General features: G+C 41.9%; 2 protein-coding genes across 3 annotated transcripts; both read right to left on the bottom strand.

Annotated features, from left to right (window-relative positions):
- Positions 1-232: 232 nt before the first annotated feature.
- On the bottom strand, positions 233-11,687 carry LOC109253802 (acyl-coenzyme A thioesterase 1-like). 2 transcript variants are annotated; one of them, XM_053889579.1, is made up of 4 exons: positions 10,954-11,687; positions 5,851-6,050; positions 1,934-2,037; positions 233-340 (listed from the first exon to the last, which is right to left on the bottom strand). In XM_053889579.1, the coding sequence occupies exons 1-3, from the start codon at positions 11,516-11,518 to the stop codon at positions 2,020-2,022; spliced, it is 783 nt and encodes a 260-aa protein (XP_053745554.1). In that variant the 5' UTR covers positions 11,519-11,687; the 3' UTR covers positions 233-340; positions 1,934-2,019. The 2 variants fall into 2 exon arrangements, with proteins under 2 accessions (XP_053745554.1, XP_019282632.1); XM_019427087.2 differs by lacking the exon at positions 233-340 and adding an exon at positions 4,783-5,566 and having other exon boundaries at positions 370-2,037; positions 10,954-11,681.
- Positions 11,688-14,320: 2,633 nt separating this feature from the next.
- On the bottom strand, positions 14,321-20,971 carry ACOT6 (acyl-CoA thioesterase 6). Its single transcript, XM_019427089.2, has 3 exons — positions 19,850-20,971; positions 17,517-17,719; positions 14,321-14,977 (listed from the first exon to the last, which is right to left on the bottom strand). Exons 1-3 carry the CDS (start codon positions 20,304-20,306, stop codon positions 14,372-14,374), a joined length of 1,266 nt encoding a protein of 421 aa, XP_019282634.2. The 5' UTR covers positions 20,307-20,971; the 3' UTR covers positions 14,321-14,371.
- Between the last annotated feature and the right edge of the window lie 3,258 nt (positions 20,972-24,229).

Below are 24,229 nucleotides of genomic sequence, written 5' to 3'. Positions count from 1 at the left end.
TCTTTCTTTTTATCACCTTCTGTAATTCACCTTGGCATCCGATTGAGGCTATATTCAGCAGAATTTCCTCGGTTACCTTCCCCCAGCCCCTCCAGAGGAGAATGAAAGCATAAAATGCTGGTTTTATAAAACCGAAGTGTCTTTGTCCCCTCCCCTCCTCTTATTAAATTAGACAAAAATGGTAAAAATACTGAGTTGCTAAGGGCATGGAGAAATGGGGACGCGTATATACCTGTTTATAATGACACAGCCTTTCTGGAGAGCTGTTGGCAATAGTATAAAAAGCTTTAAAAACGTGGGCACCTCTGTGACCCAGTAGTTCGACTTCTAGGACTTCATCCTGAAGGAATAATCAGACAAGTGCAGAGATTTATGCTCAAGGTTTTAATAGCAGAAAGATAAACAACCCAAATGTAAACAAAAACGAATTGGTATTACTGAACATCCGAATGATGAAATAATATTCTTCCATTAAAAATGCTGCTGAAATGCATCTGCTCACATGCAGGCAGCCATGATGTTTGAGTTTAAAATGCAAGTTATCAAACAAAATAGCTGGTATAATCTTCTTAAAAATTGTATACTGCACACACATTTATACATACCTATATCTTAAAGAATATTATGAGGGTCTATTGTTTGCTGCAGATTGAATTGTGTCCCCCCCCACCCCCGCAATTCATGGGTTGAAGCTCTAACCCCAATGTGACTGTTTATGGAAATAGGGACTTTAAGGAGGTAATTTCAGTTAAATGAGGCCATCAGAGTGGGGCCCTAATGCAATATAACTAGTGTCGCTATAAGAGGAATAGATACACCAGGAGTGGTGGTCACAGAAGAAAGGCCATCTGAGGACACAGTAAGAAGATGGTCACCTGGAAGCCAACAAAAGAAGCCTCACCAAAAACTAACACTGTAGGCACCTTGATCTTGGAATTCCAGCCTCCATTACTGTGAGGAAATAAATTTCTGTTGTTTAAGCCACCCAGTCTGTGGTGTTTTGTTATGGCAGCCTTAGCAGACTAAAGTGTTCATTTTGCTTATTTTCTGGTTATTCTATAATGTGGCTATTTTAAATTTTGAAATAACAAATATCATTTTGAAAAAGGTAATTTAACTATTGTTATTTAAAAATAGGAAAAGTAAAATGTGTATTAAAGAAAATTAAAATGGATATTTATAACATATGCAGCCTTTTTTCTTGTAGTGTTGTTTTGTTTTTGTTTGTTTGTTTGTTTGAGATCTCCACACCTCTCTCTACATGTCTCCAAACTAGAATTTTTCTTGGCTGCCAAAATCTTTGCCAGTTTTGTTGATGGGGTTGGAAGGGGAATCTAATCCTCAAACAGATCTCATAACAGAGTATGCCTCTTACTCAAAACTGTGGATTACATCATAAGGCATTGCATTACTTGTGAAATATCACTAGCAAATTAATTTTATCTTCATACTTGCTGAGAATGTTACTTTTACTTCCTCCTTGTCATTGGAGGAGTAAACTTTGACCATGAATATGTTTTATTTACCTCTATATAAACTATTTACCAATATATAAGCAAAAATTTACTGGTCTCTGAAAATTAATGTATAATATCATGCTACATTTCCCATCAAGTACATTTTGAGTTTCAGATTCTCAAAGGTTAAAAACATTCACACAGGGGCGCCTGGGTGGCTCAGTCGGTTGAGCGTCCGACTTCAGCTCAGGTCACGATCTCGCGGTCTGTGAGTTGGAGCCCGGCGTCGGGCTCTGGGCTGATGGCTCAGAGCCTGAAGCCTGCTTCCGATTCTGTGTCTCCCTCTCTCTCTGCCCCTCCCCCGTTCATGCTCTGTCTCTCTCTGTCTCAAAATAAATAAATGTTAAGAAAAAATTAAAAATAAAATAAAAATTAAAAAAAACATTCACACAGGAAAAGAATGAAGAATTATATACTTTGGATCCTTTCTTTGTTCTCTTAAATCCTGCAAAATGGCAAAATAGATCCCAAAAGCTGTTCACCAGAAACTATGGCTTTGGATCTACTTGTTGCTGCAGGCCTAGGAGAAAGATAAGAGAAAGATTAAAAATATCATTGAAACAGTTTCCCCAAATTCAGAAATCACATTGAAAAGGAACAGTAAAATAGTGTGAAATGATAGCAAACCAAATGTTAAGGAAACTTTAATGTTCTAAACAAGAATGTGGGTTGAATAAAAGAAAAATCATCATGTTTAACAGCTGATTAGAGATTGAGCAAAATAGCTAAAAGTTGTATACCCTAAAATAAAATTCTTTTTGAAAAAACTTAAAGCCTGAGAGAGTCATTAATTATTTAGGTTATTTATATAGTCAAAAAGTTTATCAGCTCAAATTAGAATGAGCAATGTAGCAATTTTCAATAGTCCACTTCCCAGATTACTATTCTCATTATACTTATTTGGTAAAAAGCCAATTTCTCCCCTATGTTTTTGGTCTGTTTTCTTTTTTTTCAACGTTTTTTTATTTATTTTTGGGACAGAGAGAGACAGAGCATGAACGGGGGAGGGGCAGAGAGAGAGGGAGACACAGAATTGGAAACAGGCTCCAGGCTCCGAGCCATCAGCCCAGAGCCTGACGCGGGGCTCGAACTCACGGACCGCGAGATCGTGACCTGGCTGAAGTCGGACGCTTAACCGACTGCGCCACCCAGGTGCCCCGGTCTGTTTTTTAAAAAACATCATTTAGGGATGTCTAGCTGGCTCAGTAGGAAAAGCATGCAACTTTTGATCTCAGGGTCGTGAGTTTGAGGCCATGTTGGGTGGTAGAGATTACTTCAATAAATCAAACTTAGAAAACAATCTTTTAAAAATCTTACATGAATAACCCCAAAATCTGGAAGTAATACATATGTATAAACACACACACCTATATATAAAGTATGACATATGCTTTCTTGTTGATGTTAATAATTTGAAACTTGTATTAATTTTTTTTTTTTTTTTAATTTTTAAAATAGGGGCACCTGGGTGGCTCAGTCGGTTAAGCATCCAACTCTTGATTTTTGCTCAGGTCATGATCTCACAGTTGAGACTGAGCCCCACATCAGGTTCCACGCTGACTACATACAGCCTGTTTGGGATTCTCTCCCTCTGCCCCTCCCCCATTAGCACTCTTTCTCTCTCTCAAAAATAAATAAACAAACATTTAAAAAACAATTTAAATAGTGGGGGCGCCTGGGTGGCTTAGTCGGTTGAGCATCAGACTTTGGCTCAGGTCATGATCTCTCACTTCATGGGTTCCAGCCCCACACTGATTGGGCTCTCTGCTGTTAGCGAAGAGCTCACTTTGGATCGTCTGTCCTCCTCTCTCTGTTCCTCCCCCACTTGCACTTTCTGTCTCTCTCACAATAAATAAATAAACTTAAAAAAAAATTTTTTAGATAGTGTTACTACTGCAAATTAGGGTGACAATACCTCATCCTCTGCCAAGAAGAGCCCAAAATATAGTTCTGACTGCAAGATCTACTGATCAACCAAAATCAAACGCTAATAATTAATACCATAATCTTTCTCTCCAATTATGTAGAAGAAAAAAAAAATAACTAAATTATGAGAAGGCCAGAATGTTAATATCTTCTAATTTCACACATATTTTTAAAGTTTAAGATCAAAGCTCAGAACTTGCATTAAAATTATTTTAATAAATTAAGGCTTATCCACAAATTGTAATTACATTTTTGGGGAAGGTGGCGTAAAGTAGAAGGGATGAACTCTGTTTCCCTCAGATAATTACATTGTCTACTTGTGTCAATTATCAACTTGGGAGGAGAACTGGAATGTGCCTATTTTTAAATATATTTTTGAAACAAAGTGTTAAGAAAAGTTTTTTAAAGTACAAACAGAGATAAGGGAATTATAAAGAGCTAGTGTGTCAGGGCACCTTTGTGGCTCAGTCGGTTGAGGTCTGACTTCAGCTCAGGTCATGATCTCCTGTTTTGTGAGTTCGAGCCCCGCATTGGGCTCACTGCTGTCAGCCTGTCAGTGCAGAACCTGCTTCAGATCCCCTGTCCCCCTCTCTCTGCCCCTCCCCTGCTTGCACTCTCCCAAAAAATAAATAAATGTTTAAAAAAAAAAAAGATTCAGTGCTTCTTAGTAATTGCTTGGCAGTTTTAAAGCAAGTAAGTATTTTTGGATATCTAACTTTCTTTTCCCTTTTTTTTTTTTTAAGTTTTTTATTTTGAGAGAGAGCGAGAGCACACAAGTGTGAGCAGGGAAGGAGCAGAGAGAGAGGGAGAAAGAGAGAGAATCTCAAGCAGGCTCAGCGCCGTCAGCATGGAGCACAATTCCAGGCTCAAACTCACAAACCACGGGATCATGACCTGATCCAAAATCAAGCATCAGACACTTAACTGGCTGAGCCACCCAGGTGCCTCTCTAAGTTTCTTTAAAGATCCTTGAACAGGTGGCAATTAGAAAAAAAAAAAAAAAAAAAATCAAGACCTGACTAACAACAGAAAGGATTCTGACTTCAGTCTACCACAAATCAGCCTCTGGGTCATCGTGTTAGAATTCAGTCCAGCATCTTATTCTCTTATGAGAAAGTTATCATAACCCAGTCGTTGCTCACCATAAAACCTGGGGCGTATATTCATGTATTCACCCCTGTTTAAAACAGTTTTATAACCTCTGGGACAGATAATAGCAAACTAATTATCATATGCCAGTTTTTTTAAAAAAAACCTTTGGAAGTACGGGTGACAGGGAGGGTAAGTGAGAAGGCTGGGTAAACGGCAGATTAAAAACTGGTTTTCACTTAGCAATTACCTTGAGTTGAAGCTCAAACCAACCAAACATGGAGAAACATGGATAGTCACCAAAGTTACAGGCTCTGATGAACTTGAAGCAAGTATTTTTACTTCTTTTAAAAGCTTGCAGATGCCCATGAGAGATCTAGATTTCAGTCATTTGTCAAAAATATTCAATCAATCCCTTAAATGGTTCTGCACATATTCTAAACTTAGTTTGTTAGACTTTACCCTAGATGCAAGTGCAAAAATTCCAAGATCTTCTTCCAAGACTCAATCTGAGCGACAGCATGAGCTTTTAGCTGCCCACCTCCCAGAATAGGCACTCCCAACACTGGATCAAGGTATACAGAGAAAAAAGGGCTGTACGGGGGATCTATTCTGTGGCCGGCGTTAGGATAGCTTAAAAGAGCAAAATTTGTCTTCCCATGCTCTGTGAGATGCTTCACAGCTATGTCAGCATAAACAGAACTCTTCCAATGCCTGTCATCTTCTCCGACTATAAAAAGGAAATGGGCACTGGCTTTTTCAAGGGGGATACGACTTTCCCGGTAGGCTGGATCCAAGGGGTCCTCCAGCGCTTCTTTAACATCATAAACCCCTGAATCCATGGCAGAGATTTTGTCTAGGTTAAAAGGCAGTCCTGGCAGGATTGATCTACCACATGTAAGGGTAGTAGCTGTGTTAGAGACACAGCCGTTGATGCTCACAACTGCAGCTATATTTGGGAGAAAGCTAGCCATGGAAAATGCCAACTCTGCCCCTTTGCCAGAACCAATCACTCCAATGTGTGGACCTTTAACCTAGACATTGAAGAAAAAGAAGACAAACAAGGAGGGAAGGAGGGAGGGAGGGAGAGAGAGAAAGAGAGAAAGTATGATTGTTAATGAAGTCGCAAAGCACTCAATAAAGAAAAAGCATATAGGTATTCATCAGATAGCTTATGTATTTATTTATCCATTCACGAATTCATTCAACAGGTGTTTGTTATAGATATTTTCCAACCCATTAGTACCACCTTCTTTTCACTCTCTCCTGGCCCTAAGGAGTTCATTTTAAATGCATTTCTCTCTACAATCCCACTCACCTTTGGGTGACTTTGCACAAATTTAGCTGCCTCTTCAAAGTAATCTAAATTTAAGTCTTTCATGATTGGAGGTAGATCTTCATAGCCAAAAAATGGCAAAGCCAGAGTAGCAAAACCTCGACAAGCCAGGAGACTAGCTCGAGATTCATTTAATCCTCCATCACCAAACATATCAATCAAACCAGGAAAAGGACCATCTCCTATAAACCAGGAAAGAAGATTAATCTGGGATTAGACAACAGGACATTTAATGGACCATGATACCCAGTTAATTTGATTTTCTAAATCAAATTCTAATTGTACACTTTATATTTTTTCTTTAAATTTTTTTTTATTTTTTAACTTCAAAAAATTTTTAATTTTTTTTCTGTTTTGAAACATTCACCTAGGGGTGCCTGGGTGGCTCAGTCAGTTGGGTGTCTGACTCTTGGTTTCGGCTTAGGTTATGATCTCAGTTTGTGGTTCGAGCCCCATGTCGCGTCCTGTGCTGGCAGTGTGGAACCTGCTTGAGATTCTCTCTGCCTCTTCTGAGCTCTCTCTTGTCTCTCTCTCTCAAAATAAATAAATAAACTTTAAAAAAGAAATAAAACATTCACCTATTTGCCTTGAAAAGAAAACATCTGTTTTGGCTGAAACAGTTTTATTCTTGTGCTTGAAATAGATACTTGTTTTGGCTATTTTGAAGCTATAAATGTAAAAATGTTTTTATATTTTTCCCTGTGAGATATCACTGGAAAATGGTGAAAAAATATGAAAATTTGCAAAAAAATATATGGAAAATGTTTTGAAGTGTAAGTCCTGGTTAATCTAAACAAATAATTCTGGCAGTCTTTGAGTTATGAAACTATAATACCTCATTAAAAAGAAATCCGACCAACTAATCTTTGGCAAAGCAGGAAAGAATATCCAATGGAATAAAGACAGTCTCTTCAGCAAGTGGTGCTGGGGAAAACTGGACAGCGACATGCAGAAGAATGAACCTGGACCACTTTCTGACACCATACACAAAAATAAACTCAAAATGGATGAAAGACCTAAAGGTAAGACAGGAAGCCATCAAAATCCTCGAGGTGAAAGCAGGCAAAAACCTCTTTGATCTTGGCTGCAACAACTTCTTACTCAACAAGTCTCCAGATGCAAGGGAAACAAAAGCAAAAATGAACTATCGGGACCTCATCAAAATAAAAAATAAAAAATAAAAAATAAAAAATAAATAAATAAATAAATAAATAAATAAATAAAATTAAAAAGCAATCAGCAAAACTAAAAGGCAACTGACAGAATGGGAGAAGATATTTGCAAACGACATATCAGATAAAGGGTTAGTATTCAAAATCTATAAAGAACTTCTCAAACTCAACACCCAAAAAACAAATAATCCAGTGAAGAAATGGGCAAAAGACATGAATAGACACTTCTCCAAAGAAGACATCCAGATGGCCAACCGATACATGAAAAAATGCTCATCACTCATCATCAGGGAAATACAAATCAAAACCACAATGAGATACCACCTTATACCTGTCAGAATAACGAACATTAGCAACTCAGGCAACAATAGGTGTTGGTGAGGATGCAGAGAAAGAGGATCTCTTTTGCACTGCTGGTGGGAATACAAACTGGAGCAGCCACTCTGGAAAACAGGATGGAGGTTCCTCAAAAACCTAAAAATAGAACTACCCTATGATCCAGCAATTGCACTACTAGGTATTTATCCAAGGGATACAGTTATACTGTTTCAAAGGGACACATGCACCCCCATGTTTATAGCAGCAATATCAACAATAGCCAAAGTATGGGAAGAGCCCAAATGTCCATCGATGGATGAATGGATAAAGAAGATGTAGTATATATATACAATGGAATATTACTCGGCAATCAAAAAGAATGAAATCTTGTCATTTGCAACTATGTGGATGGAACTGGAGGGTATTAGGCTAAGTGAGATTGGTCAGTCAGAGAAAGACAAATGTCATATGACTTCACTCATATGAGGACTTTAGGACACAGAATGGAAGAACATAAGGGAAGGGAAGCAAAAATAATATAAAAACAGGGAGGGGGACAAAACAGAAGAGACTCTTAAATATGGAGAACAAACAGAGGATTGCTTGAGAGGTTGTGGGAGGGGGGATGGGCTAAATGGGTAAGGGGCATTAAGGAATCTACTCCGGAAATCATTGTTGCACTACATGCTAACTAATTTGGATGTAAATTAAAATAATTAAATTAATTAAAAAAAAAAAAAAAAGGAAATCCACGGGGCACCTGAGTGACTCGGTTGAGCAACAGACTTCGGCTCAGGTCATGATCTCACGGTTCATGAGGTTGAGCCCTGTATCTGGCTCTCCACTGTCAGCACTGAGCCTGCTTCAGATCCTCTGTCCCTCTCTCTCTCTCTCTCTGCTCCTCCCCCGCTCAAGCTGTCTCAAAAGAATAAATAAATAAACATTAAAAAAAAGGCAACTTGGGGCACCTGGTTGGCTCAGTCGTTTAAGCGTCTGACTCTTAATATTGGCTCAGGTCATGATTTTACAGTTCATGAGATCATGCCCTCTGTGCCAACAGGTTGAGATTCTCTCTCTCCCTCTCAAAATAAATAAACTTTTAAAAAATCCAACTTTAAAGGGCCGTTTGAGTTCTCAATGAGCTTCAGATACAGAGTTACCCAAATCCCTAACAAAGCCTATGCTATTTTAAAGGTCTAATGATGGTGTAATATAAAATGAACAATATGTGTAGTATAGGGGCCAAGGGCAGGCTGCCCCTAGATGGACCAATTTAGTATAAAGATTATTTTGACTTTGAAGGGGATCAGGGGAGTTCCACTTACAATATGCTACTTGGGCACGTGGATTATTTTGAGCTGAAGGCAACTGAGACCCTGTGAGCTCAGAGGAATGATTTTGCTCCTCCCTTAACTACATGGAAAAATCTCAGTTGGGGGTCTTTCCCAGAATGAGGGTTATTGCCAGAGATAAATTTTATCTGAGTGGCCACCGTATGGCAGGGCAAAAATCGACTTTCCAAACACCCGTTCTTCTTATTGCCCTATGAAATGCATTCCTTCCCTTCAAAGTCTTAGACCCCTAACCTTTTCTCCTTAGTTCAGGATGACATATATACCTCATTTTGCCTGTCTTTGGAATTTCCACGTCTGTATGGATTTCCCATACATACAGAATCAAATTTGATGTTCTCCTGTTAATTTGTCTCCTGTCAATTTGACTCTTAATCCAGCTAGAAGCTAGAAGGACCTTGAAGGGGACAGTAAATTCTTGCTCCCTGGCAGTGGAAAGGGAGTAAAATGTCAAACTATTTTCCTTCTAATGTTGATCTGTTATTTCTCTTTCAACATTCCTATTGTAGCTTATGTTATTCATTCAACATTCCAAGAGAAGAATTTCTCAGCCAATTGACTCCTAGTATTTCTCAGATACATTCTTTTGTGTTATTCCAACTAAAAGCGCTAGATAAATTTATAAGAACAAAATAAGAGGCAAGAACATTAGAATATAAACTAAACAAGAAATCTAAAATTCCAGTGCCAGAAGCTGTTCCTAAATTTTTAAATCTAGAAATAAGTTAAGGGATATCTGGCCACCAAAGTGAAAGCTAGAGTATACATATTAAGATAGTGATTTTTAGATGGTGGTTTTCTTAACATTTGGATATCTCAGCATATCTTGATCTGCTCTTTTTAAAATTAGATAAATTTCATGCATTTCTGGATTCAAGATTACTTCCAAAATCCCTAAAGCAAGCCATGAAAAAGACAACACACAGTTCCTCAAATTATTCCAGCAATAGGTTTTTCCAACCACAGCCTTCAAGATACTAACCTGATTATCACATTAAAATAACTGAGAATTTGTTTATTTTGTTTCAATTGAGAAATTTGATCCTCAGGATGTAAATTTGCTAGGACCTTATAGGATCTTAAAAAACCCCTCCACACCCTCAACTATGAAAAAAAATTTTTTTTAATGTTTATTTATTCATTTTGAGAGAGAGAGAGAGAGAGAGAGTGTGTGTGTGTGTGTATACACAGGGGAGGGGCAGAGAGAGGAGAGAATCCTAAGCAGGCTCTTCACTGAGAGGCTGAGAGCCAGATGTGGGGCTCCAACTGGCCAACTGTGAGATCATGACCTGAGAGGAAATCAAGAATCAGATTTTGACCTGAGAGGAAATCAAGAATCAGACGCTTAACTGAACTGAGCCACGCAGGTGCTCCTGAAAATGTTTTAAATCTCTCATTTGAAAGACTCTTAGTTGTTCCTAAGAATCCTGACATTTGAGAGCAGAAGATAAGCCAGACTGGGCTTTTAAAAACAAAACAAAACAAAACAAGAAAAACAAACCTATTTCACTCATTCTCTCCTCAGCCCATGTTACTGTGGAGGTCTGAGTTTGGAGCTCAAAGAATTTGACTGCACCCTGATTTTAGCACCATCTAGCTGTGTGATTTGGGTAAAACACTTTAGGCCTCGCTTACTCATTTATAAAATAAATTGTTCTTTGATCTATGAAATGAGCAACAGAAGTGTCCTCATCATGATGAAGGTCTCCAAGGAATTAGAGTATGTCAGAAAATACAACAAAAAAGTCATCGGTATCCTAACGTGAAACCAGAATTTAAAAAGTGAACAATATATGTAATAGGGCTTCAGTTATGTTGGGTTTGAGCAGATACCAGTGACAGATAGATTTGTATCCACTATTCTCGTCATTTTTACAAGAAATGATAACTAAAAAAGTTAACACAAAGCTCTGCCTACTAGACAGGTAAACAAATACTTAATGGGAGAAACTTTACAACAATGTTATGCTTACTAGAATATGCTTAGTCACAAGTAATTGCAGCTGCAGCACTGGGAGTCTGAAGGATGGGCAGCCTGCAGAAAAGAGGTTCCCGAGCAAATTGCATTTAAATCCCAGTCACCATTTAGCAAAGTGACTGTCCCACCTGGTGTCTAGGCGACAAAATAACTGAGGCGCTCGCTCAGTTTTTCAGATGAAAGTTAGCTAGCAAAGCAAGCCGGCTTTCATAAATCATTTTTCCTAAATCCATGCAAAGCCCTCTGCGGAAAAGACCTCACGCACCTGGGGGCAGCAAGAAGACGCCCCGCAGGCGGCCGGCTTGCAGGCGAGCGCGGCTCAGCTCCGGGCTGGAAAACCAGCGCTGCACCTGGGCAGAGGCCAGCGCCGGGCCCAGCGGTACCGCCTGCTGCTGCGGCGCGTGGTGGACGGTCACCTCCACTTTGAGGGGGGTTTTCATCACGCCTCTCGGCATCTGGCTGAAGCAGGGATCCTCCGAGCCGACCGGCGTGAGGCTCCACAGGAGCCCCATGGGCTCCACGCCCGTGAAGTCGCCGCCCAGAGCCCGGTCCCTGGCCAGGTCCAACCCCCCGCGGCCGTCCGCCTCGTAGTGGGCCAGCGATCGGAAGAGGCGGCCTCGGTAGCTGACGGCCGACGCCCGAAGGGTCACCCGCTCCCTGGGACCTAAGCCCTCCACTTTAATATCCAGGAGCTCGTCGGCCAGCCCAGTCTTGGGGGTGACGGTCAAGGTCGCAGACTTCTGGGCGAGCAGGGCAGATGTGGACATTGACCTCCGGAGCAGGAGTGGGGTTCCGGGGGTCCGGAGCACGGCATGGACAGTCCTCCACATGGCCCCGGATCTTCGCGGCTTTGGCTCAGGCCAAACACACGCGGCCGGGGTCGTGTGGGAGGGAGTCAGCTCTCTCCTCGGGGCCACGCAGGGCAGGCCGGGGCCTGTCCGAATGGGGCGGGGCCGGGCGGCTGAAGCAGGGCACGCGGGGCGGGGCCGGGGGCGGGGCCCAGTGGGGCCAGAGGTGGCTGAGCGGACCAGAGAACCCGAGCTGGTTTCTCCCGCGCTACTCAGCAAAGGGCTGCAAGAAGGGGCAACTTAGGAGGGCCCGGGGTGGGTCACGGTATTGGGGTCCTTTTAGTAAGACCGCCTAAAAGAGACAGGAGCTCATCCCCAGCCTACGCTGGACGTGGCGAGAAGGAAAAGTTAAAGGTCTTTTGACAGAAAATCTTCGTCGTTCTTTCTTTAAAATCCCTCTCTGGCCACCTGGGGTCACAATTCCCTAAACCTTGCTGAAGGAGGCTCCGTGTAATAGACTCCTTTCCTTCCCTGAAATTATTTTTGCTGGGGATTAAAATTAAAGTTTAAACGTTTTAGATGAGGCAGTACAGATTTATACACTATGGAAATGATCTCTATTGTCTCGTGGCCTGGCACAAGTAATAAAAACGTATGTTTTTATGTGCAGAAAAACTTACATCATGACTTTTTTTTCCCAAGAAAAAGGTGCTTAATTGACAAAATCCTATTTTTCCATTAATGCAACTATATGTATGTACATGCAAATAATATGGTTCTGGAAGGTATACTTTTTTTTTTAAGTTAATTTGGAGAGAGAGTGGTGGTGAGGCAGAGAGGGAGAGGGAGAGAGAGAATCCCAATCAGGCTCTGCACTCTTCGTGCAGAGCCCGATGGAGGTGCTTGAACTCATGAACTGTGAGATCTTGATATGAGCAGAAATCAAAAGTGTCAGAGGCTTAACGGACTGAGCCACCCAGGTGCCCCTGGAAATGTATGCTTCAAGTTAATAACTGTAATTAGCCCTAAGAAAAGCCTGGAATTGGGTAATGGGTTAAGAGGGTTGAATTTTATCTGTATTACTAGAATCTTTTACGATGAAAAATGTATTGATATAATTTAAAATGTTTTCCACTGTAGAATTCTATCTTAATTAAAACACGTGTAAAATGAGGTGAATTAATCCAGGTGAAAACATTCCATTAAACTGCTGTGTCAAGGAATATATATATTATATATTATATATATTAATATTTTTATATAATTATATTATACATTGTATATTATATATTTACATAATATATAAATACTAATATTTATATAAAATAATAACATATATTATATAATATACAATATACAATATAATATATATTATATTGTATATCTTGTGGTTATATATATATATATAATATATATTGGCTCAGGGCACAGTTGGTGAATTTGAGCTCCACGTCATGCTTTGTGCTGACAGTTCAGAGCCTGGCGCCTGCTTTGGATTCTGTGTCTCCATCTCCCTCTCTCTCTACCCCTTCCCCACTCACACTGTCTCTCTCTGTCTCAAAAATAAATAAGTGTTAAAAAAAATTTTTTTTAAAGATCATAACTGTCATGTGTCCTATTATGGCTTCAAAAATATTTGCCACTGAAAACTAAATGGTCACTGGACCAAGAATTTCTGCTTTAGAGCCATACAATAACCGTGTGTTCTTTGAAAAGTACTTGTTAAAGTCCCTCTATCTTTGAAGATCTCCAGCTTTAGAAAAACAACCCATGTGGGGCACCTGGCTGCCTCATTCTATACAGCATGCAACTTTTGATCTTGGGCCTGTGAGTTCAAGGCCCACATTGGACATAGAGATTACTTTTTTTTTTTAAATATTTTAATTATTTTTGAAGGAGAGAGAGAGCATGAGCAGGGGAAGAGCAGAGAGAGAGGGAGACACAGAATTCGAAGCAGGCTCCAGGCTCTGAGCTGTCAGCACAGAGCCCGACGCGGGGCTCAAACTCACAAACTGTGAGACAATGACCTGAGCTGAAGTTGGACACTTAACCAACTGAGCCACCCAGGCGCCCCTGGGCATAGAGATTACTTAATAATAATAATATATTATTATTATTATTATATTATTTAATATATAATATATATTATTATTATTATATATATTATATATATAATATATATATATAAAGAAAAAAACTTTAAAAAAAAGAAAAAGAATTCAAGGAATTTTTACTTCTGTCTACAAAATCCAACGTTATAGTGGCCACGAATATTGGATTTTGTGCATCACTGCACATACCACCTGAAAACCACAATGCCTTCCACAAGCTTTTATCTTCCAGTGTCCAAAGACCATTTAAAATGAATGTGCATAGGGGCACCTGGTTAAGTGTCGGACTTCGGCTCAGGTCATGATCTCACAGTTCGTGAGTTCAAGCCCCACTTGAACACACATCGACAGTGTGGAGCCTGCTTGGGATTCGCTCTCTCTATGCCCCTCCCGTGCTCATGCTCTCTCTCTCTCTCAAAATAAATAAACTTTATAAAAAAAATTTTTTAAATATTTATTTATTTTTGAGAGACAGAATGTGAGCAGTGAAGGGACAGAGAGAGAGAAAGGGAGAGGGAGACACAGAATCTGAAGCAGGCTCCAGACTCTGAGCTGTCAACACAGAGCCTGACACTGGGCTTGAACCCACGAACCAAAAGATCATGACCTGAGTAGAAGTTGGACGCTTAACCAACCTGAGCCACCCAAAGCCCCTCAAAATAAACAAACTTAAAAAAAAAGTTTCCTATGTGTTCTGGGAACACATCTGTATTGGATGTGTTCATCCAATACATGTTGTATGAATTAGATTTTTATTCATAGTATCTGGTCTATGATTACAATGTCACATTTTGCTGGACGGCACAGATTTTTTACCACTGAGATGTTTATGGAAGAAAGTTTGAATTTCCTGCCAGGCATCTACCTGTGCCCTTGACTGTGCCTTTGGCTCACCTCCATGGAGTATTGCTTGGCCTAATACTGTATGCACAGAAGCTCTACAAAGAGGAAAATAAGGTGGTTCAATACAGTGACCAGTTCCTGGGTAGTAGATTATCTGGGGTCTGTCTTTCCCATGGGCTTGTAAGCGTTCAGAGGCTATACGAGCATAGAATTCACTCTTCCAGCAATGATCATCCATGCCAACAAGAAACAGAAAAGGCCCCTGGGCTCTTTCCAATGGAATAATACTTTGATAGTTGAGTTCCTCCAGTGGATTATCCCAAATATCCAAAAAAATTAAAACCCCTGACTCAGTAACTACAAGTTTCCCTGGGTCACTGCCAAGACTGGGAAAAAACATATCCTTGTAATGCAGAGGAGTTATTGTGTTGGCTACACAGGAATTAATAAGTACAGTGGCTGTGATGCCCTTCAAGAAAGAGGCCATTGAGAGACACAGGTCACCTCCTTTGGAGAAGCCAAGAAGCCCAACACCAGGACCTTTCACCTGAAAAAGAGAGAACAAGCCTAGAATTTGTAAATGGAGGACATAAACAGTGATTTTATATTCTCTAGCTAGCTTTCTTAAATGTCATTTGCTTTCTTTTTTTTAATGCAACAATCCACAAAGCTCAAGTGTGTTTTCTAATAACCAAATCAATTGACTTCCTAGTACACAGGCCTTCCACTAATATTTGTGGCAACTGGGTCATGAGTAGACACAGAGACTCATGTGCCCCATACTTAAACATTTAAAAGCTATTAAACAAAGAAACTATTAAAATATATTATTTTCTTGGGGAGCCTGGGTGGCTCAGTCGGTTGAGCGTCCAATTTCAGCTCAGGTCATGATCTCATGGTCCGTGAGTTTGAACCCCGCAACAGGCTCTATGCTGACAGCTCAGAGCCTGGAGCCTGCTTGGGATTCTGTGTCTCCCTCTCTCTCTGCCCCTCCCCTACTCATGCGCCCCCCCCTCAAAAATAAATAAACATTAAAAAATTTTTTTAAATAAAAAAATAAAATATATTATTTTCTCCCACCTTGATAAATATACCTTCATAACAGTTTATAATGTCAGGCTCAAATTTGAAATCTTGGAACTCCTTGAAGTTCTGTACTGGAACGTGGCATGGGTGGAGAGCTAGCCCCAGTCCTTGGTCCCTGGCCCCCATTCCTTCTCTTCCCATCCCTGGCTCCATCATGTACCTTGAGGGGCCTCTCACACATGTATATGGACGCCCCAGTCTCCATATTTAAGGCCTAGGAGTATTCACATTGACAGACCCTGAGAAAAGACATAGGGCCTGGAAGCAGGATCAGTGCTATTTGGCAAAGAATTCTGGTATTCCAGATCACAAGGGTATGGGGTGTTTGTGTGTGTGTGTGTGAGTGTGTGTGTGTGTGTGAGTGTGTGTGTGTGTGTGTGTGTGTGTGTGTGTGTGTGTATGTAAGGCACATGGGTTCCAGGTGGATACATTCCCTGGGTCCCTTGGACTCCTCACCCTGTGGGCAGGGAGTATGGCCACCTAAGGCTTCTGTCCAGGACAGAAGCCCCTCTTGCCCAGGTCTAAGGGCAGAACTGATAGGATATATTGGTCTCTTCTTTTTCCCCTGGGGCCTTATCTCCCCTAATAAACCAATAATCACAGTTCAAGGCCATTGAGGTTCTAGCAGCTCTGCTAACAGACCAGTCCCTGAATTCTGACAGAGTTAGATCACCCTACAGACCTTGTAGAACATTTTTTAACATTTATTACTTAACATTAGAATATTTGGGCTTCTTTAAATCTAGATAGTTGCAGAGCATGTATTCCACTTTTAATCACATCAAAATGTTTTGATTATTTTTTACAGTCTTAGAGAAGAACTTTTTCTATAAAAACATAATAGCATTATCACATTTAACAAAATTAATGATTCCTTAATAGCATCCAATACAGTCCCTATTCAAATGTCACCGACTGTCGTAAAATGTTTCTTAAGAGTCAAACTTTTTCCTCTTTTTTAAAAAAATTTTTTTAATGTTTATTTATTTTTGAGGGAAAGAGAGAGACAGAGTATGAGCGGGCAAGGAGCAGAGAGAGAGAGGGAGACACAGAATCTGAAGCAGGCTCCAGGCTCTGAGTTGTCAGCACAGAGCCTGACGCAGGGCTCAAACTCACGAACTGTGAGATCATGACCTGAGCCGAAGTTGGCTGCTCAACCGACTGAGCCACACAGGTGCCCCTACATTAATCTTTTTTTTAATTAAATTAAATTATTATTTTATTTGAGAGCAAGAGAGAGAGAGAGAGAGAGCATGAGCAGGGGACAGAGGCAAAAGGAAAGAGGGAGAACCCCAAGCATGCTCCATGCTCAGTGCAGAGTCTGACATGGGGCTTGATCTCATAACCCTGGGATCATGACCTGAGCTGAAATCAAGAGTTGGACACTCAACTGACTAAGCCACCCAGGTACCCCTACATTAATCTTATAAATGAGAAAAACTGAATCCCAGAGAAAGCAGTTGCCTTATTCAGCATTATAAGGCCACTTGGGGGTAGATGGAGAAGCAGAATTTAAGGTTAGTAATGTCTTAGTACAACTCTTTGAATTATGGTCAAGAATTAAAGGAAAATAGGGGCACCTGGGTGGCTCCGTTGGTTAAGCGTCCGACTTCAGCTCAGGTCATGATCTCACCGTTCATGAGTTCAAGCCCCACGTCGGGCTCTGTGCTGACAGCTCAGAGCCCGGAGCCTGCTTCGGATTCTGTGTCTCCCTCTCTCTCTGACCCTCCCCTGCTCATGCTCTGTCTCTCTCTGTCTCAAAAATAAATAAAACATTTAAAAAAATTTTTAAAAAAGAATTAAAGGAAAATAAACAGTTAAGTCTTAGGGATTGGAGAGAGATGGGTGGAAGTGAAAATAATAATCCTAATAACTTTGGAAGGAACTTTTGTGTCTCATGACATATTTCTAGCCCCCAGCGTCCTGGTAGGGTTTTGAGATCCAGTCCTGTGTTGGCTCTACCCTGTCTCCCCTGCATTCAAGCAAACACCAGAACTCACCTTTGGATGCTGCAGCATGAAGTCTATAGCTTCTTCAAAGTACTCCAGGTGCACATCGTCCAAATATTCAGGGAGGTCTTCAAATTTGAAATAAGCCAAAGCAAGCACAGCAAAACCATGTCCAGCCAGGAGGCTGGCCCTGTATTCACAAAGGCCACCACCACTCCCAAACAGGTCGATGATCCCAGGGAAGGGTCCTGCACCTGGAAAGCACCACAGATCATAAGGAGCTTTAGACTCTCCAGAGACATTCTGGAGTTTCAGATTTTGGCAGTCAGTGAAGACAAGTTTCTGAAGCAAGGAAGGCTGGGAGCGGAGGAGCAAGTGGAAAAAAGGACCCTTTTTAAAATGTTGCCTTTTTTTTTTTTCCTTTTTAGTAACCTTCAGGGAGAAGGAAGGGGGGAACAAAATGCTTTATTTTCTCCAGAATTTCTCACATAATTTTCAAAAATGAAATATATATTTCAAATTACAAGTAGCATATGATGAGATGTACCTTTTCCACAAAATCTTCCTCAAAAAAAAAAAAAATCTACTTGAGAATGCTTGAAGAATTTGTACAATGCTCTACATATAAAAGGGGTATTGATATACTCCCCACCTCCTTGCATTCTCTACTCCAACCTTAAAGAACACTATCCCTAAATATGCTCTGTTCTCTTTGGCCCCTGAAAATAGTATATGCTATTCTTCCCTCTCCACTTTTTATCACCTGGTTGACCTTCAGCTTTCAAATCAAAGTTTAGATCTCCCTTCCCAGAAGACTTCCCAGATCTCCCCCAAGGCTGAGTTGAGTCAGATACCCTTTTATGTCTCCATCAGCACCCTGGGCCTGTATTTCCCTTATCATAGCACTTATCAAGCTTATAGGTGCAAGTATAGTTACCTGGGTCCTTTATTAGGCTGTAAGTACAGTGAGGACCATGTCTGACTTCGCTAGCTATCGCATCCCGCTATGTAGCATAGTCACTGGCTTAATACATATTTGTTAAATGACTGAACCCTTCTACGTTATTTACAAAAGTCTTTGAGACAGAAAACAAATTTTAAATGGGCCACAAAGTAGACATTGAAATAGTTGACACAAGATTGACTTGACTGAAATATCAGGTGCCAATATGGGTGGTAAAAGGTTTTTGTTTGTTTGGTTTGTTTTTGGGTGGGTGGGGGGATTCTTACTGATTCAGTCCGTATGATTTATTGAGCTCCTACCATATCCCTGAGCAAGCCTCTAGGAATCTGGACATACAGAGATGTATAAGATCCAATTCCAACCACAGGATTTCAGTTGACTGTGCAGCCACTGGCTAAGGTTGTGAATTGCTGACGAGCTGTAAGAATAAAGCAGAGCCTCCTGTTTTGGAGAATGACAGAATTCAGTTTAGGGATTCTCTGAGATATGGCAACTCCAGCATTTCTATACAGGAGGGGTTTCAGTCTGGAATTTGGTTGTAAAAGGTGGGGTAGGGGGTCTTGTTTCTGGGCCCCTTTAACCTAGTAAGCACCTTGTTTTTACTTAGACTAGGGTGTCTCAACCTTAGCACTACAGACATTTTGAGCAAGATATTTCTTTGTTGTGTGGACTGTCCTGTGCATTCGGCATGTTTGGCAGCATCTCTGGCCTCTGCCCACTGGATGCCAATAATATCCTCCCCCACCTTTTGGTTGTCACAACAAAAATGTCTCCAGGAGTAGGGGTTAAGCAACCCAGATTGAGAATCACCGACTGACTGTTCATGATGGGGGAAGAGGACAATCAGTTTGGTTTTTTTAGGATTACGGGGGACGGCCTCTAGATTAGCTCCCTTGGAAGTTCGATGTGAGAAGAGGCAAAGATCACTCTTGCACAGCAGCATAACTCATTACCTAACACTGGTATTTGAAATACAGCTGCGTGGCTGGCACTTAAAAGAAATGCACTTTGTGAGTATGTTGAATGCACTTTTTAGCATACAGCTCAGTGGCATTCGTCCAACATAAAGGTTATTTGTGTGGAAGGGTGGTGGGTGCCCGGGGTGACCTGGTCTGCCCTGCCTGATCCCCGCGCTGCTCCCACCTGCCCTGTGACCCTGGCCCGGCCATGCCCGCCAGCCCCCGAGCAGCCTGTTTTCCCATCTGAGAAATGGGCATGGATAAGATCGCTCATCGCCCTGGGCAGTGGAGAGCCCCAAAGACAGAAACCACTTTTTAGCATACGGGAAGTGGCATGAAATTTAAAGAGGAAAAACTTCCATCCAGAATGCATGACAAGCTCTGGAGTGCGGCGGTAAGTTTAGGAAATGTGGGTCTCAGTTACCAATTCTTTACAACAGCCTGGGACGCAACGCACTCACCGGGCGGCAGGAAGAGCGTGCCGCGCACCCGGCCCGCGCGTACCGGCACCCGCCGCATCCCCGGCCTCAGGAAGTGGCGCTCCAGCACCGCTCGGCCCAGGAGCCGCCCGGCGTCGGGCTCGTGGCCCTCGAGCACCTCCAGCTCCACCGCGAAGGGCGTCTCCACGTCCCGCTTCACCAGCCGCACCAAGGGCTTCTCGGGCTCCAGGGCCCAGAGCAGCCCCATGGGCTCCAGCCCCGTGAAGCTGCCGCCCAGCGCGGGCGCGCGCGCCAGGTCCAGGAGGCCGTCGGCGTCCGCTTGGTACAGCGCGCGGGCCCGGAAGAGCGCGCCATTCTCGTCGCGCAGGGACGTGCGCAGCGTGACGGGCTGTCCCGGGGAGAGGCCGCGCACGGTGATGCGCACGGGCTCGTCCCATGCGCAGCGGCCCGCGGGCTCCAGCGTCACCGTAGCCGCCATCCTGATTACTGCGGAACAGCAAGGCCTTCTCCCCAGAGTCACGTGTCCGGCCAGGAGTCCCTCCACCTCCCGGGGAAGCAACTGCAATTGGAAACTTTGCGATCTTCAGATTGGGCGCTTGGACACGCTAAGCCGCTGTATGAAGTCAGCTAGAGTTTGTGAAAATCCACTAGTGTCTGATTGGAAGGAAGTATCTGCCAAAGTAAGAGTTCATTATTATGCAATCCAGCGCAGTGAGTGTGGAAATAGACGTACCAAGACCAGTGAGATTGGGAAAGATACTAGTAGTTCGGAGAACCTGGAGTTTTATAAAGCATCCCAGGCGATTATAATTCAGATGATCAGTGGAGAAGCAGTCCTAATCCTTCCATTGCCTCTCCATCCTTTTCCAAGCCTTTTTCTAGAGTTAAGAGTACCTAGGGTGGCTTCCAGAGCAGGTAGATGTTTCTGGGGTGAGATCTACCTGGGTTCCGGTCTGATCCTGCTCCTTAAGAGCCTGGTGATCTTTAGCAAGATATGTAATGAAGCCCCTGAATCCAGTCTCCTTATCTGTAAAAGGTTTATTGTGATGATTACATGGGCTAACGTGTAAAAGCACCGCACCAATCCACCTATAGTGGGTGCTCAGGAAGAGTTTTGCTCTTCATTCACAAATCTCGACACTGGCAGTGTGAGGGTTGAGTTGTGTCTGGGTTCTGGCAGGAATCAAGTGGCACATTCCAAATAGGTAGTTTGTGGAGAGTTCCATAAAGAGACTATTCCCAAAGGCATTGGCAAGGTTGGCGGCAGACCGTTGGGCCTGAAGTCTCAAGGGAGAGGGCTGCCTGGCAGGAGTTGTAGCTATGGTGGTGGGAGCCAGGCAGTCCACTGTGAGATAGCAGGAGTGGAGAGAATAAACACCTTGACCTCACTCTCCTCTTGCCCTTCATATTCCTGAGTGCGTTTCTTTAGCTGAACGCAGCCAATCAGCTCAGCCTACTAGGTTACACAACAGGGTGGATGGAGCATACAGAAGGTGCCCAGTGAGGGCAAGCTCAATAAATATTAATAAGCTGAATAAAAAGAAGCCAGAGTAGGTCCCAGATCTCAGAGTTCGGTGAGCTTTGACTACTCTATCTCCCGAGTAACTGCTGCAGGGTTTTTTAAACACCTGTTGCTTAAAGAGTTACAGGCTGTGCACAATCTAGGGACACTCAGCTTACAAAGACTTTGTGGGCTATCACAGCCGCCAGCACAATTGAAATCTGCACTCAGGTTTCAGAAAGTCATGGTGAAAGGTGACTTCTCCCTCTCCCTTCCCTGATACCCAGGATGCTGTGAAGAGACGCAGAAATGGCTCCCAGGCACATGAGGGGAAAGCAGCTAAGGAGGAGGCCTTGCATTGGCCACTCAAAAGTGCCTTCCTGTAGGGAATTCAGCACGTAGGAACTCCATGGAAGAAATAAGTATTGTACAGGCCAACTGCCAGGGCGGCTTGCTCACAATCTGAAAAAGAATCAGCTGCTGTAGGAGAGGAGTGACTTCATACAAATTCCAATGTTTGTCTAGTGACTTGAAGTAGCTGTAGATTAATACCCCAATATGTGGCGTACTATCTCCAATATTAAACATAAAAATTAATTTCTGTGCCCCTATTTTAAGGGTAGGGACTTATGGATAGACAAAAGCCTTTGCCTGATTTAGGGTAGGATCTCTCTGGTTACCCCCAGATAATTACACACCCATAAATGTTTGTATCTTGTAAAAGGCCCCTGAACTTTTCCATGCTTAATAGCCCACTGACTTTTATTATAAGTTCAATATGGAAAGGTTGAGTTTCAGAAAGAATTATTTCAGTGTTATCTCTGATCAGTATAGCATCAATGAGTAATTTCACTATCTGAATTAAACTTAGGACACCTTTTAAATATTGCCTAAACAGATTATGTCAAATGTTAGAGAACTGGAAATATCTTGGAGGCAAGATAAATCACTGGCTGCCAAGTGAGAGCAAATTGCTGTTAATGTCTAAAACGTAAATAAATACATACATACATATATACATATGGGGATCAAAAACAATGGCATAGTAAGATTAATAAAATAACAATCAGAGATGACTGAGAAAGATCTTCCTGTAGAGAAATAGTGTCAACCACAGTTACAGATTCTTTTGGGTTTTTTGTCCTCCATTGACATCTGAGATCCATTTACTTTTCCAAAAATCCGAGTGAGAGTTAAAGGAGAAAAGGTTGGAGGTGGGATGGGCTCCCAGTTAACTCCAGTATTGGTTATGATTTCACTCATGATCCTGCCTGGGTCTATTTCTTGTTTACAGTTTTTGTGGGACAAGAAAGTTCCAAGTTTCCATTTCTTAGCAGCCAGTATACATCCCATTTGAGTAAATCCCTTCTCCAAGATAACGATAACTTAATTTCAATAATACTCTCGTGGTTACATAGTATTGTATCAATGGTAACTTCCTGATTTTGATATTTGTAGTATGGTTATGTCAAATGTTAACATTAAGGGAAGGGGAGGAATTATATAGGGAACCCTGTACTATTTTTGACCCACGTTTTTGTGGGTCTAAAATTATTTCAAAATGAAAGGTTTAAACAACAAAGAAAAATATCAGAGAGTGATGAAATCACCAAAAAGGATACCTTTGATCTTCTGTGCCCCACTTGCAGGGTTGGTAAAACCTGTCCACCTCAGATCCTTCCTCCTCCATATCTTTCAACATTTAGTCTTTCCCATTTGATTGAGGTTTCCAGGAACTTGTGTTATCTCTGATCCTGTGTCTAAAAATCCGCTGAAATACTTGAATATTTCCCTTGTCTAAAGCATCTAGACCTAAGCATATGATTTCTCCAGAGGAATCTGATATTGTAACAAGTCTAGAGAGAAAGGGCATTAGGGCCACATGTCTCCCCTTTGAGGGAGTCTTTAAGGAAAGGCTCCTTACATTCAGAGAGATTCAATTAAATGGAAAGCATAGTTTTCAAAATAAACACTTGCTGTCTGGGTACAAAAACAGCTATACTCTTAGCCTGGTAAGCCTGCTCTTGGCTCAGGTCCCAGAACTTTGAATTACAGAAGTTACCAAGGTGAGTGCTTGCCAGGAGTTTTGCCCTAGTTGGAGCTGTTAGTGGGGAGTTTGAGAGATTAACTCTTTCAGGTGCTATATCATTTACTTTTGTAATTTATTTTTTTTATTTTTTTAACGTTTTTATTTATTTTTGAGACAGGGAGAGACAGAGCATGAACAGGGGAGGGTCAGAGAGAGGGAGACACAGAATCTGAAAGAGGTTCCAGGCTCTGAGCTGTCAGCACAGAGCCCTACGTGGGGCTCGAACTCACGGACCGCGAGATCATGACCTGAGCCGAAGTCGGCCGCTTCACCGACTGAGCCACCCAGGCGCCCCGACTTTTGTAATTAAAAAAAAAATTTTTTTTTTTGAGAGAGAGAGCATGAGTGGGGGAGAGGGGCAGATGAGAAACAGAATCCCAAGCAGGCTCCGTGGTCAGCACAGAGCCAGACACAGGGCTTAATCCCATCCCCTGGGATCACGACTTGAGCCATAATCAAGAGTGAGATGCTCAACCAACTGAGCCACCCAGGGCCCCCCTACTTTTGTAATTGTATTCAATCACTAGTAATCAATGACGAGATAGTTTGACCCAGAAACTATTGTACGAACAGAATGAAACACTAGTTCACAAAAATACAATTTTAAAATATTTTAAGGAAGCTCTACACCCAACGTGGGGCTTACAACCCCAAGATCAAGAGTTGCATTCTGTACAGACTGAGCCAGGCAGATACCCCCTAAAAAATGTATTTTCTATTTGCCAGTTCTCTGGCTATTCACCACCAGCACCATCCGTGCCCTGCAATAGCTCTGCTTCTAACCATTTGGAAGAGCAGGATGTAAATCTTT

This window comes from Panthera pardus, unplaced genomic scaffold, assembly GCF_024362965.1.
Source record: "Panthera pardus isolate Hobbes unplaced genomic scaffold, ASM2436296v1 HiC_scaffold_24, whole genome shotgun sequence".
NCBI classification, from domain to species: Eukaryota; Metazoa; Chordata; class Mammalia; order Carnivora; family Felidae; genus Panthera; species Panthera pardus.
The sequence above is the reverse complement of the archived record's forward strand: the minus strand, read 5'-3'. Positions and strand labels throughout refer to the sequence as shown.